The 16183-nt window shown below is 40.9% G+C and overlaps 1 protein-coding gene across 4 annotated transcripts in view; it reads left to right on the top strand.

The window, feature by feature from the left end:
• mtmr10 (myotubularin related protein 10) overlaps window positions 1-16183 on the top strand; it is a 44152-nt gene that overhangs the window by 5183 nt on the left and 22786 nt on the right. Inside the window, exons 1-3 of one of the 4 annotated variants that reach the window (XM_061964065.1) lie at window positions 11-98; window positions 363-539; window positions 7281-7341. In XM_061964065.1, the coding sequence (XP_061820049.1) occupies window positions 483-539; window positions 7281-7341 (118 nt within the window). In that variant the 5' untranslated portion in view covers window positions 11-98; window positions 363-482. Of the gene's footprint in view, window positions 1-10; window positions 540-7280; window positions 7342-16183 lie in introns of those variants that run through there. The other 3 variants (XM_061964066.1, XM_061964067.1, XM_061964069.1) reach the window with 3 other exon arrangements.

Raw genomic sequence — 16183 nt, 5'->3', positions numbered from 1 at the left:
AATCCCGGAAGTAGGGCGGGACGTTGCTGCTGTCCAAACATGGCCGTTAAGCAGTTTACTGCATCTGCTCCTGCGTTTGGCTGAGGAAGCCATTGGCGGTTAGTACTTTAGTAACAGGTGGCCAATAAAATGTAGACGCCCAACAGAGGCCTCTGCACTGTCGTAGCGAACTAAAAGTTGAGCGGTAACAGTATTTACAAACTTTACTCCGTACTTGACGCTAACTAGCGCGACAAGCTAACACTGACGTTAACTTGGGTCAACTTTTTCCAAAGCAGATATCATGGAGGAACACTTTAGTTCAAACAAGATGTCTGCATGATTATTCTTCTAATTAAAGACGCGTTTGGGTCAACTTTCAGGCGGACTTTGACTGCTTGAAGGCTCAGTTCGAGCTGTTTTTCCACTGGCGGCGAAGGGAACAAGCGCTTTTCTCAACGCCCAGGCATCTAGGAAGCTGAGAGACAGGACGGACATAAACCATGTTTTCTGTCAAACCCATAAAACCAACTTTCAAGTGTTATCTTCCGCCTTTGCAGGTACGTTCATGCTTTAGATAGTACTCTAATTGTTCCATTTTACACTGCATGGCATAATCTGTCAAATTTTGGAAGTGATCATGAGCCAATAAGGCACATTTTTTCATTGAAAAAATCCCGAGGCACACCACCAATAGAAAACATAAAAAGAAAAGAAACTCAGCAGTCGATATTGACAATAAAAAGTCGTTCTCGCAATTGTTGGATATAAATTCAAACCATAACCAACCGTGCATCACTATAGCTCTTGTCTCAAAGTAGGTGTACTGTCACAAACTGTCACATCACGTCGTAACTTATTTTGAATTTTTTGGTGTTTTCCTGTGTGTAGTGTTTTAGTTCTTCTCCTGCGCTCCTAATTTAGTGGCTTTTCCTGTTTTGTTGGTATTTTCCTGTAGCAGTTTCATGTCTTCCTTGAACGCTATTCCCCCGCACCTGCTTTGCAATCAAGACTATTTAAGTTGTGCGGATGCTATTCCTCTTTGTGGGGACATTGTTGATTGTCATGTACGGATGTACTTTGTGGACGCCGTCTGCTCCACACACTGTAAGTCTGTGCTGTCGTCCAGAATTCTGTTTTTGTTTACTTTGCAGCCAGTTTTAGTTTTGTTTTGCATAGCCATCCCTAAGCTTCAATGCCTTTTCTTAGCGGCACTCGCCTTTTATTTTTGGTTTAAGCATTAGATACCTTTTTACTTGCATGCTGCTTCCCACTGTCGTCTGCATATTGTGATCACGACGAACCATGTTCCCGACATCTACAAAGCTATTAGCTACCTGCTGCCACCTACTGATATGGAAGAGTATTACACGATTACTCTGCCGAGCTCTAGACAGCACGGACACTCAACAACGACACATTATTTGCGGAATATAATTACTGGTTTGTAAAAAATATTTTTAACCCAATTAGGTGAAATTACATAATCTCCCACGGCACACCACACTGTATTTCACGACACACTAGTGTGCCGCGGCACAGTGGTTGAAAAACACTGATATAATGAACGAATCTGCATAAAAGTATATTTACTAGGGCTGCGCGATTTTGAGGAAAAACCTAATTAAAAATGTATCCCTCCAAAATTGCGATTGTGTTTCGATTTGCAATTTTTATATTTTATAAATAAAAAGGCATAAAAATGCAAAAATAACGAGTATTGGAAGATATGTTACTTTTAGACTGTCAATCAATATATTATTGTCCCAAGGTGCCACACATTAGAACAGTTTGCAATAATTTGGCTTTATGCAAACAGACTTGGAGCTATTGTCTACATCAGTGGTTCTCAAACTTTTTTTTGCAGAGTACCACCTAAAAAAAACACTTGGCTCTCCAAGTACCACCATAATGATCAACATTAAAACACAGTAGCTTATTAGGCGTAAATAAAAAAAACGAGGCCAATGTTTTATTTAAGAAGTATATTTACTATTTTTGGCCACCGTAACATGACACATTTTGACCAGTAACACTGTGTTTTAATATTTAATATTAAGTTAAAATAAGTGATTCTTTGGCATATCACTAGATTGGGCCCGCGTACCACCAGTTTCAGATTCACTGGTCTACATCGTGCTCTTAAACTGAAGAAATAATTGATAAAAACTATACAGTGATTATAATGTAATTTAATCATAATATATAATAATAATAATGCAAGCAACCATTTAAGAGAATATAAAAAAAATTATCATTACTGTAGAATTGTTTAGCAATAAATAAACAAAAAATTAAATGGACTCTCATCTCTGTAAGTCAAAATTTAACTTAAATACATATTGAACATCAAAAAGTGCATTTTTTCCCCCAGTTTGAAAATCGAGTTTTGATATCTTTTTTTTATTGCCATCAAGTGGTCACGGCATTCTCGCTCGTTCGTTCGTGTTGATTGGCTCATATTGCTCATCCTATTTGAAGCTGAAATATTGCCACAACGGGACATTTGACTTTGTAATCATATTTTTCTCTTCCTAATTTTCGTTACTTTCCGGCACTTCTCACTAGTGAATAACAAGTAAGGAGGCTGTCTGTTCTTCCTATGTGTGTAAAGCTGGCACCCCCCTCTCCGGCCACTGTGACAAAGATTCTGAATGACTGAAAAGAGAGCTCACTGTGTTCAATTAATTCTACTGTTAAACGTGCTCATGTACTGATTTCGATGGGAGACAGGTCTGGACTGCAGGCGGACCAGGAAAGTACCCGCACTCTTTTTTTACGAAGCCATGCTGTTGTAACACGTGCTGAATGTGGCTTGGCATTGTCTTGCTGAAATAAGCGTCCATGAAAAAGACGGCGCTTAGATGGCAGCATATGTTGTTCCAAAACCTGTATTTACCTTGCAGCATTAATGGTGCCTTCACAGATGTGTAAGTTACCCATGCTTTGGGCACTAATGCACCCCCATACCATCACAGATGCTGGCTTTTGAACTTTGCGTCGATAACAGTCTGGATGGTTCGCTTCCCCTTTGGTCCGGATGACACGATGTCGAATATTTCCAAAAACAATTTGAAATGTGGACTTGTCATACCACAGAACACTTTTCCACTTTGCATGAGTCCATCTTAGATGATCTCGGGCCCAGAGAAGCCGGCAGCGTTTCTGGATGTTGTTGATAAATGGCTTTCGCTTTGCATAGTAGAGCTTTAACTTGCACTTACAGATGTAGCGACAAACTGTATTTAGTGACAGGGGTTTTCTGAAGTGTTCCTGAGCCCATGTGGTGATATCCTTTAGAGATTGATGTCGGTTTTTGATACAGTGCCGTCTGAGGGATCGAAGGTCACGGCCATTCAATATTGGTTTCCGGCCATGCCGCTTATGTGGAGTGATTTCTACAGATTCTCTGAACCTTTTGATGATATTATGGACCGTAGATGGTGAAATCCCTAAATTTCTTGCAATTGCACTTTGAGAAATGTTGTTCTTAACCCTTGTATTATGTTGAAAAAAAATGACATTGATTATGTTGCGGGTCATTTTGACCCGTACTGTGTAAATGCACTCAAAACAGTCAAGAAAACAGGTTAAACCAATAACAACTTTATTTTAGGTTATATAAACATTTAGAAAAGTTACATACAATACATTTTTAATTCCAACACTATATTAAAGAAATACTTTAACTTCAACTTTAACTTCATCCCAGCGAACATCAACATTTTCAATGTTTTCTAAATTTTCTTCAACATTTTCAATGCTCTCCACATGATGGACAGAATGTTACTGTGTGCTTTCTGCAGATGTAATTCTTGCATTTCACACAAGAGGTACTTGGGAGTGACAAGTGCTTTGCCGAGTTCTTCCAGGAAAAGCCGACGTCTGTACAATTTGCCGGCATTCCATTTCTTGTCGATTGCAGTCCACAGGACATAGGCATTATAAGCAGACACGCCCACAATGTCGTAGAAAATCACCAAAGGCCAACGGGCTGTCTTGCGCTGGCAGCTGTATGTTGCTGTGACTTTGTCCAGATTGTCAACTCCTCCTTTGGTGGAGTTATAATCCAGGATCATTTGTGGCTTCATGTCTTCTCTTGTGCTCAGAGATGCATCTGTGTGCATTGTACTCATTACAAGAACATTCTTGTTTCTCTTTGGGCAGTATGAAACAACTGTTGCTTTCTCAGTGAAAGCAAATATTGAGGAATGCAGAGGTCTGCCCTGCATCTTCAGAATTTCGGTGGGAAGTTCTGGCTTATTTCTTCTGACTGTTCCCAACATGGTCAGCTTTCTCTTCTGAAGTTCATCTCCAAGGCGGTAGGATGTAATGAAATTGTCACATGTGATGTTATGACCTTGCAGCCCTTCACTCATTTCCAGCACCACACGCATCCCCTGATTCTTCTCAGATGTTCCTCCAGGTAGCTTTCCAGTGTATACTTGCATATTCCACGCATAGCTGGATTTTGCATCACAGGCTGCCCATATTTTGATGCCATACTTGGCGGGCTTGATGGGCATGTACTGTCGGAAAGGACAGCGCCCCCTGAATGGAACAAGGCGCTCATCTACAGTAACATGGGGACCAGGATTGTACAACAAAGGTACATTTTCAACCCATTTATCCCACACATCTCTGATCGCAGCTAGTTTGTTTCTTTCACGTCGACCAGCTCTGGTGTCGCGGTTGTCAAAGCGGATCACACGAGATATCATGTAGAATGTCTCCAGAGACATTGTTGCACGAAAGATTGGCCTTCCATTCTCTTCATTCCATAGACTTGCAGTGGCTTCTCCTTTTGACCTGTACACTCCAGCTAATAACAGAACTCCAATGTAAGCATGCAAGTCAGTCTGATCCAGTGGCTTCCATTTCTCTTGAAACACACGTCTCCCCTCCAAGTTGGTCATTTCCAGTATAATCCTCTCTATTGGTGGGGATATGAAGAGCTGAAATGCTGATTGAATCTCATCAACTCTTGTGACAGCAAATCTTGTAGGACCGGGAGTCATTTTGATCATATTGGAAGATGATAGTCTGCCTCGGCTTGGGTGTGGTGATGTTGACCATTTTATATTACCGTCCTTAGATGCCCATGTCCCTTCTGTGGATGATGATTGCTGCATTCCTTGGTTTTCATCTGTTGGAGGAACAACGGCAGACTCGTCCTCAGAATCCTCCTCATCGTAGGAAAATTGATAATCTGGATCAGCAATAACATTGTCCTCTGTCTCTGAAAAATCCTCTGTTTCTGAAATCTCTTCCTCTACATCACTATCCCAGTCAAAAATCAGTGATAAAGCCTCCTCAGATGTCATCATTCTGGAGCTCATTTTTGGTGAGTTTGTCAAAGAGATGACATGAGAACAGTGACAAGGACAAGTGTGAGAAAGTTCCCTCTCTTCACACACCTGGCTCTGGGTCTCAGAGGCAATCAAACTACAAACAATTGTACATCAAAGTAAAAAGTACATCATAGAGACATGTTTATTTTGGATCTGAACAGCTGTTTACCCACATCAAAGCGTCTGGGTCAAAATGACCCGCAACATCATCTTTGTATACAACTCTAGACAAACACTCCACTACACATCAAAGTGTCCAGATTTTACACACCAGTTCATGACCCTAAATGAGGAAAAGTCACCAAATTTCAGCAAGAAAAAGAAAGGATAACCAGTACTTTGGTCAACACAAAAACTGAAACGGGTCAAATTGACCCTTAACATAATACAAGGGTTAAACTGTTTGACTATTTGCTCACGCAGTTGTAGACAAAGGGGTGTACCTCGCCCCATCCTTTCTTGTGAAAGACTGAGCATTTTTTTGGGAAGCTGTTTTTATACCCAATCATGGCACCCACCTGTTCCCAATTAGCCTGCACACCTGTGGGATGTTCCAAATAAGTGTTTGATGAGCATTCCTCAACTTTATCAGTATTTGCCACCTTTCCCAACTTATTTGTCCCGTGTTGCTGGCATCAAATTCTAAAGTTAATGATTATTTTCCAAAAAAAATGTTTATCAGTTTGAACATCAAATATGTTGTCTTTGTAGCATATTCAACTGAATATGGGTTGAAAATGATTTGCAAATCATTGTATTCCGTTTATATTTACATCTAGCAGAATTTCCCAACTCATATGGAAACGGGGTTTGTATTTAAAAAAAAAAAAAAAAGCATATATTTAAAAATAAATCTGTGTAATTAGTATTAACATATATATGTTGCCCCCCGTGACCCTGAAAGGGACGAGCGGTAGAAAATGGATGGATGGATGGATGTTGCTTATATTATATAATTTTGCTAAAATTTTTTCCAAATTGTGCTGCATTATTTTTTTACTACACTGTAAGACAGGCTGCACTTTTTACACCCCTATTTTATTGACATGTATTATAGTGCCCTCCCTGAATGTTGGACTTTATTTTTACAAATATGTAAACATTAAATTAGAGACGAACAAACAAATCAAGGTTATTTACTGATAGTTTTCCACAATGAAGTTAGTGTTTAATTAATTTCCTATTATACATATAAAGTACACATACATGTAGGAGTCATGGTAAATCAACAGTACAATTTGATATAAACTCAAAAAAAGAAATATACAGGATGAAGGTTGGCTCCATTGCCGCTAGCTGAATGCTAACGGGCCAGCTCAGTGATATGCTAAATACATTTTAGCAGAGCAAACTTTTACAAATTTTTATCAAATTAGATTTTAATGAATCAAAATAAAACAGCAAGTGTATTTCTACTAAATTCACCGAAATCTGTAGAAACAAATACTGACTGCTAACTTTGTAGTCCTAAATGAGTCTCCTGCAGCACACAAGCCACTGTGTATGTGTGTATGCTGACTACTTACGGAAACCTGTTGCTCAAACTCTTCAAGTTTAAATCTAATTGCGAGCGATAGAAGCATATACTGTATATCACTTGGAAGGTGACGTGTTACTTACTATATCGCAAAATCTTTAAAAAAAATGCTTTTGTTTTTTAAAATACCTTTTTCTGTTAACTTTTGGCCAACAGTTAAAGGTATATATGGGAAACACTGCTTTGTCATTGTATATGTTGTTAAGCCAGCTGAAAACTTGACAAAAATGAAAAATGCTTTTACTTTGTAAATGTTTGAGCAGTCACATGGTGAGTTTTTGGTCCATGGTACACTTTTTAAAGCCACTTCTTTATTTGGGTTACTGGGCAAGCTGGTAACTCTCCAGCCTTGCTTTCTAATGACGCATTCTTGCCATCATTCATTAACTGTCACGTCTATTTTTTCTATTAAGGGTGAAGTGACGAAAACCATCGACCCACCGATAAAAAAGTTGGAGCCCAAACTACTTCCAGGTAAATTTGTTCATTAAACCACTGATATCTGGCTCTATTTTTTCATGTCTTACAATGTCAGTGTTATTCAATTTAATTATATTGAAAAGTAGTTATTTTTTAAAAATTTTAAATACAATAAAATAAAAAAAACTCAAAGGAAAAGACTATGGCCTCAGGTGTGATTTTAAAGCAAGTAGACTCTCATAAATTAAAAACAAACAATGCCAGTAGTGAGGTATAATCTGTGGAATAATTTGTTTTATTTTTACAAAACTATTCCTTAATCAAGTGTAAATAATTAATAATCGATTACATCCATTATTTCGATTAAAAGTCTTCGATTTATATTCTGTTACTTGGATTGATTATTTAATGAGTGTAACTAATAAAAATGTATTGTATAACAAATACAGCAATACAGTGCACATGAGCACGGTGATGTGTGGGTGCCTTGATCTTTGAGAGTTTTTTTTATTCTATTTTATTCTATTAAAGATGGGCTACTTGAATTTTGTGTCACCAAGCAGAATTCAAACTGTAAGTCCCGCCCCACACCGACATGCTGACAGTCCCTCCCATTCTCCTCCTCTTGGGAATTGCACAAAATTGCGCTGGAGTTCACAAAAAACATTCATGAAGTTTGGTTCTTTTATGAATTTATTATGGATCTACTGAAAATGTGACCAAATCTGCTGGGTCAAAAGTATACATACAGCAATGTTAATATTGGGTTACATGTCCCTTTGTAAGTTTCATTGCAATAAGGTGCTTTTGGTAGCCATCCACAAGCTTTTTAGGTTGTCCTGAAGAATTTGGAGGTAATCCTCCTTTTTCATTGTTCCATTTACTCTCTGTAAAGCACCAGTTCCATTGGCAGCAAAACAGGCCCAAAGCATAATACTACCACCACCATGCTTGACGGTAGGGTGGTGTTCCTGGGATTAAAGGCTTCACCTTTTCTCCTCCAAACATATTGCTGGGTGTTGTGGCCAAATGGCTCAATTTTTGATTCGTCTGACCACAGAACTTTCCTCCAGAAGGTCTTATCTTTGTCCATGTGATCAGCAGCAAACTTTAGATGAGCCTTAAGGTGTCGCTTCTGGAGCAAGGGCTTCCTTCTTGCATGGTAGCCTCTCAGTCCATGGCAATGCAAAACACGTTCGACTGTGGACACTGACACCTGTGCTCCAGCAGCTTCCAATTCATTGCAGACCTGCTTTTTGGTGGTTCTCGGTTGAGTCTTGATCATCCTGACCAATTTTCTCTCAGCAGCAGGTGATAGCTTGCATTTTCTTCTTGATCGTGGCAGTGACAAAACTGTGCTATGCACTTTATACTTACGAACAATTGTCTGCACAGTTGCTCTTGGGACCTTAAGCTGCTTTGAAATGGCTCAAAGTGACTTTCCTGACTTGTTCAAGTCAATGATTCGTTTTTTCAGACCTGTGCTGAATTCCTTTGACTTTCCCATTGTCGCGTTTGTAACCGAGTCTAATGACTGCATCACATGAGCCCTATTTAAATGGGCTCAGACATGTCAACAGATGTCGTCAATCATAATCACTCACATGAAGTTAAGAGGCCATGCCATGAAGCTAATTTGATTTAATTGTAACTATTCTACATCACCAAAATTGATCATGTATGTTGCTGTATGTATACTTTTGACCCAGCAGATTTGGTCACATTTTCAGTAGACCCATAATAAATTTAATAAAAGAACCAAATTTCATGAATGTTTTTTGTGACAAACAAGTATGTGCTCCAATCACTCTATCACAAAAAAATAAGAGTTGTAGAAATGATTGGAAACTCAAGACAGCCATGACATTATGTCCTTCACAAGTGTATGTGACCACGACTGTACATGTTTTTTTTTTTCAATCTAATTATGAAATACTCATTTATGCTGCTAAGCTGTAATATCACCATATACTATACAAAGATTTAGCAAAAATCTAAATGCAAAAACTACAAACTATGTCTCTGCTTAGAATACACGAAACACCAATCGTGTGACTATCGGTAACACACGTTGCCACGCAAAAGGATACACACAAAATATAGGAAAGTGGGACATTAGATTACCTGTCTGGAATTACAACAGTCACTTACGCGTCCAAAGTTAGTCCAAGACTGGTCCGCAATGCCCTTCATCTTAAATACGCCAGACCAATATTTATTCGAGTGAGGGTTTTATTTACTAAAATACTTAATTATATTATTTATACTTAATTATAAGGCACAGACAGTGACACATACAATTTTTTTCAGAAATGATTACATTTACAATATACTGTATGATGCTTATATGATTTGTTTTAATTATAGAATATAACTTAGGTACCCCAGCTTTAATACACATATATGAAAATCGTAATTTTAATGTTGATGAAGGTTATGGCGAGCATAAAAATAGTTTATTTCAAGTGTTTTTTCTGTAAAATACGCTTTGAGGCTATAAATTGTGTTTTATTTAATTAGTCAATCAAACAGACTAACTGATGAATAAAAAATTCAATAGCTGCATCCTTAAACCTTCAAAGAAAATTCTGGACTTTTTATAACTGTGTAAGAGGTTAAACTTACAAGATCACAAGGGGATATTTTGCTTATTTTCTGCACTTTAGGTAGTGCAATAATTTTTTCCCCCAAATTAACAATTTTACAGATAGTTAGATACAAATATGCATTGTGCATTTTTAAATAATTAAAGTCATTGACAGATTATTGTTGTGAGACATTGTGTGAATATTTGTAAAGAGATTTGAACGGTACCAAGAGGTGTAGCTGATATTTAGATAAACTTATGTGCTTGTCAAGACTAAATCTTGGAAATAAATCTAAGTAAGCTATATTATGTACATCTTTTTGTGACATTCTCAATCTGTACATCCTAACGAGGTGTTTACATGCTGCAGTTGAAAATGATTTCTTTCTGGTATTGATCTGTGCAACTTGTCCTTTGGAGTAGAGTTCTTCTGCGTCAACTTTTGCAGCAAGCAATAACTGCTGTGAAGCTCTGACATAAGAATGGATTTCAATTATCGTGCCAGCTAATTTGAAAAATATACCTCAATTTTTATACTTGTATGCAGCTGCTTCATTAACTTGAGCAGCAGGAGAGATAGTTTCTCAGTTAAATTCTGGTTTAGATATTACCAGATGACATACTTGCCAACCCTCCTGGATTTTCCGGGAGACTCCCGAAATTCAGCGCCTCTCCCGAAAATTTCCCGAAATTCAGGCGGAGCTGGAAGCCACTCCCCCTCCAGCTCCATGCGGACCTGAGTGACGTGTCAACAGCCTGTATTCACGTCCGCTTTCCCACAATATAAACAGCGTTCCTGCCTAAACACGTTATAACTGTAGAATGATCAAGGGCGAGTTCTTGGTTTCTTATGTGGGTTTATTGTTAGGCAGTTTCATTAACGTCCTCCCAGCGCGGTAACACACAACAACAGCAGTCATGTTTTATTCTACCGTAAAGCAGTTCGTCTGCCGTAAACAGCAATGTTGTTGTAATATATTGAGTTGGAGGCAATAACCAGGCGAGGTGATGAAGTACGTCTCTTTACTGTAGACTTCAGAACAGACTCACACACTTGACGTCAGGTGCGCAACACCACGTAAATCGTTGGCCAACCAAAAAGTAACCCCAGTACGCTATAGCCAACATTCACCAGGAGATTGCAACAGACAAACATAGATCACTCTATTACATTCCTCCCCTTTTAGAAATGCTGAAGTTACTCAAAATAAATAAACAACCCAACCAAAAAATGCAGCAGCTCATTTAAAAAACTGTACTTAAGCCAAAAACTGTACTTAAGCCACATTCTTTTTTTTTTTTAGTACTGAACTCTTAACCCTCATTTGTAAACAATAACATGCTTACTATACAAACAGTATTTGTACACCTTTAACACAGATTTGTATACTGTCTTCAGAGATTCAGTTTTTTTGGTGGTACTCGAAACCTTTCTGGGTACCTGCGAAAGGGTGTTCAGCATGGTTAGAAAAATAGTGACAGAGGATAGAACAAGGATGGACAATTCAACCCTTAACTCAACAATGAGTAGATGAGTGTTATGTGTGTATATGTGTAAATAAATGAACACTGAAATTCAAGTATTTCTCTTATTTATATATATATATATATATATATATATATATATATATATGTATATATATGAAATACTTGACTTGGTAAATTCTAGCTGTAAATATACTCCTCCCCTCTTAGCCACGCCCCCAACCACGCCCCCGCCCCACCCCGACCCCGACCACGTCCCCCCACCCCCCGCCTCCCGAAATTGGAGGTCTCAAGGTTGGCAAGTATGCCAGATGACTTGGGATCCTCATGGGAGTGACGAAACACACCATTTGGTATAAGGCTAGGTGGCGTGCTATTTGCAGTAATGATAAACAGTTGTCCTATTTAAAGTAATCTACTTTAAAGGCGCAGATTAATTTCAGTTGTCACACAAAATATCTTGAATCAGAAATATAATTAATCGTGTGGTCACATTCAAAGGTAGTGGCAAAGAAAAGAACCCGTATATTTTTATACAAAATCTATATCACAGCTGTCTGACCATTCCATGAAAAGCTTCCTCTTTTTAACTTGCGTCACAGAAATGCCGACGGCATGTTACCCAGAAAGTTGAAGTGATAGTAAAAGTGGACGGTAGTAGACCATTGTGTCTGTCATTTGACAATGGTTCTGCAGACATTCAAATCCACTTTGACAGATCAGAATTATGACAATTTGGTGAACGGATTTCAGCCTCTGTCGTTGTTCTCAAGATCAAGTCCTGACAGTAGGTCGTCAGCCGACCCGCTTTTCCGCACCTAAGTTGGCCGAGTTGGACATTTTGGACGAGGCTTCTTGGGCGGTCCTGTGCGCGATGGAGGATGAAATTCTGCGCTATTCCTCCGTGGAGTACAGAAACTTAATTTGGTCCCAGGACGACACACTGTCAGGACTTGATCTTGAGAGTTTGCTTTTCCAGGATGCAACGGAAAGTTGGCACGGGCGAGACGGGAACCAAGGTACATGATTTATTTATTAAAAAAAAGATCAAACAAAAAGCGCGCACAATGGCGGAGAATAAGCTATGAAACCAAAAGACTATAGCAAAAAAGTACAAATGAAAAGCACGCACAGTGGCGGAAACTATGAACAATTAAATAAAACATTAACTGTGGCTTGAGAAACAAAAACTTACTTGGCATGGAACCGGCATGAAAAAGGAGCAGCAAGGATCATAAGGGTGTGCAGAAGCATATATGGGGTGCGAGGTCGTCAGGCCGAACAACAGAAAATGAATTAACTTAAATACTTATGGACATGATTAACAACAGGTGCGTGACTCAAAACAGGTGCGTGACATGACAGGTGAAACTAATGGGTAACTATGGTGACAAAACAAAACTGCACAAAAATTCCAAAAATAAAGCCTGATCACACAGACATGACAGAGCCCCTCCCTTAAGGACAGATACCAGATGTCCAAAAAAAACCAAAGATCAATAGTCATGGGAGGGCGGGAGGGGGACATGGCGGTGGGTCGCCAGCCCAAGTGGCCCCGAATCCACCGAGGCAAAGTCAAGTGGCGGCGGCGAGTGGAACGCCGCTGCAGCAGGCGAGGCGGGCGCCCAGGGATTGGCCACATTCGTGGCCGACTGGGAGGTGGGCGCACTTGGCGTGGCGGACGACCAGGTAGCGGCCATATCCGTGGCCGACGAGGAGACTGGCGCGTCGTCAACTTGGCAGGCGTGGCAGCTCGGCGTGGCAATTCAGGCGGCGAAGCTCGGCGTAACGCGTCCAGCGGCGAAGCTCGGCGTGACGCGTCCAGCGGCGAAGCTCGGCGTGGGTCTTGGTCTTGGTGTGGGTCTTGGCATGGCGAGTCTTGGTCTTGGCATGGCGAGTCTTGGTCTTGGCATGGCGAGTCTTGGTCTTGGCATGGCGAGTCTTGGTCTTGGCATGGCGAGTCTTGGTCTTGGCATGGCGAGTCTTGGTCTTGGCATGGCGAGTCTTGGTCTTGGCATGGCGAGTCTTGGTCTTGGCATGGCGTGTCTTGGTCTTGGCATGGCGTGTCTTGGTCTTGGCATGGCGTGTCTTGGTCTTGGCATGGCGTGTCTTGGTCTTGGCATGGCGTGTCTTGGTCTTGGCATGGCGTGTCTTGGTCTTGGCATGGCGTGTCTTGGTCTTGGCATGGCGTGTCTTGGTCTTGGTGTGGGTCTTGGTCTTGGTCTTGGTGTGGGTCTTGGTCTTGGTGTCGTGGAGCTGGTACCGGAGCTTGGCGTCGTGGAGCTGGTACCGGAGCTTGGCGTCGTGGAGCTGGTACCGGAGCTTGGCGTCGTGGAGCTGGTACCGGAGCTTGGCGTCGTGGAGCTGGTACCGGAGCTTGGCGTCGTGGAGCTGGTTCCGGAGCTTGGCGTCGTGGAGCTGGTACCGGAGCTTGGCGTCGTGGAGCTGGTACCGGAGCTTGGCGTCGTGGAGCTGGTACCGGAGCTTGGCGTCGTGGAGCTGGTACCGGAGCTTGGCGAGGAACTTGGCGTGGTGGAGCTGGTGCGGCGACAGGTGCTAGCCTTGGTGCAGGTGGAGGTGGCCTAGCTGGGGGTTGCGGCTTGGCAGGTCGGAAGACTGGTGAGGGCGGTCGTGCTGGAGGCTGTGGCTTGACAGGTCGGTAGACTGGTGGTGGCGGCCGTGAGGGAGGCTGTGGCTTGGCATGGTGATGCCGAGCCACCCCACCAACACAGCTCCCGACCCCAGCCCCCCCCCCCTCAAGGGGCGGATACCAGACGCGCTCCCTGCGGTCTGGAACTCTCTGTAGGGGTGGGCGGAGGAGGGCAGAAACTTCCCCATTAAATTGTCCAAATTGTCTTTCTTGGGCCTGGGATTGAGTGGGTGAAAAAAAATTGTTTTGTGTCTTGGGTGTGGCTTGAGTCCTGGGGAGCGGGGAATCAAAAGAAAAAGAATTCAGAAAAAAAAAATCATGGTTTTTGACGTCATCCGGGCTGCTTGCTTCCGCCCGGAGAGGGAGGGGCTTGTGGGAGCGGCGTGTCCTGCTGGCTCGCGGAAGTTCTACCTGACGTCCTTCGTCTGGAGCGGCGCTTCCGCGGCTGAGGTGACGCTGTGTCGTCCTGGGACCAAATGAAGTTTCTGTACTCCACGGAGGAATAGCGCAGAGTTTCATCCTCCATCGCGCACAGGACCGCCCAAGAAGCCTCGTCCAAAATGTCCAACTCGGCCAACTTAGGTGCGGAAAAGCGGGTCAGCTGACGACCTACTGTCAGGACTTGATCTTGAGAGTTTGCTTTTCCTGGATGCAACGGAAAGTTGGCACGGGCGAGACGGGAACCAAGGTACATGATTTATTTATTTAAAAAAAGATCAAACAAAAAGCGCGCACAATGGCGGAGAATAAGCTATGAAACCAAAAGACTATAGCAAAAAAGTACAAATGAAAAGCACGCACAGTGGCGGAAACTATGAACAATTAAATAAAACATTAACTGTGGCTTGAGAAACAAAAACTTACTTGGCATGGAACCGGCATGAAAAAGGAGCAGCAAGGATCATAAGGGTGTGCAGAAGCATATATGGGGTGCGAGGTCGTCAGGCCGAACAACAGAAAATGAATTAACTTAAATACTTATGGACATGATTAACAACAGGTGCGTGACTCAAAACAGGTGCGTGACATGACAGGTGAAACTAATGGGTAACTATGGTGACAAAACAAAACTGCACAAAAAGTCCAAAAATAAAGCCTGATCACATGTCACACAGACATGACAGTTGTAATATGTGCTTAAGTATGTCCTCTGAATCTTTAAACCCTGGGTTAAAAATGCCTTTAGGTTGTTTTGTACACAACAACTGTACAACAATGCTCAGGTCGGCTGGGCGATTATGGCAAAAATAATAATCAGGATTATTTTGATTAATATTGAAATCACAAATAATAACCCAATTATTTGTTAGTTTGAAAACATGAGTATTTATTGCACCACCAAAACTCAACTTTAAATAAAATTTAACAGAACATATATACATTAGTAACAAATAAAATACAAGTAAAATTATAATAATAGTGACAGCAATACATTAAAATAACAATTGCAGTTAAAAAAAAAAAAAGAGTTTTTCCATTATGTTTTTAATTCTGCTATTCTGTATTATTTGAATAACTCAGTTTTGCACAATAATGAGGTGCCTTTAGAAACACAAGTTTATACAAGATACAAAAGTAGGGCAAGGGTGTCTAAACCTTTTATTTACTTTTTTTTTTTTACCTAGGGCTGCATATTGAAAAGTCAAAGCATTTGACAGCCATTTTTCAATGTTTTCTATGTATATATATATATATATATATATATATATATATATATATATATATATATTTTACAATTTGTTGGTTTGATTTTATTTTGACATTATACTATAGACCAGGGGTCTCAAACATGCGGCCCGTGAGACGTTATTTTGCGGCCCCCACCTTAGTATGAAAGTTTAATGTTAGTGCGGCCCGCGAGTTTTAAATGAATGGCGCTTGACAGCGTTGTGTGCGGAGCTGAAGGAATCTACCAATTTTGGTGTGGTATAAGGCTCTCGACAATGTGGAGGGTGTGCCGTGACAACACTGCCTTTAGTGTCCTCTAGAAAATATGTCACCGCATTTCTTTTTCTCCATACTAACAGCGTGCCGGCCCAGTCACATGGGTGAGGCTTCTGCAGACACACGCAAGTTATTGCAAGACATACTTGAGGAACAGCCATACATGTCACACTGAGGGTGGTCATATTTTATTCTATTTATTTTTTAACACTGTTACAAACCCACACCAA

This window comes from Nerophis lumbriciformis, linkage group LG06, assembly GCF_033978685.3.
Source record: "Nerophis lumbriciformis linkage group LG06, RoL_Nlum_v2.1, whole genome shotgun sequence".
NCBI classification, from domain to species: domain Eukaryota; kingdom Metazoa; phylum Chordata; class Actinopteri; order Syngnathiformes; family Syngnathidae; genus Nerophis; species Nerophis lumbriciformis.
This window is presented reverse-complemented; position numbering and strand designations above follow the sequence as displayed.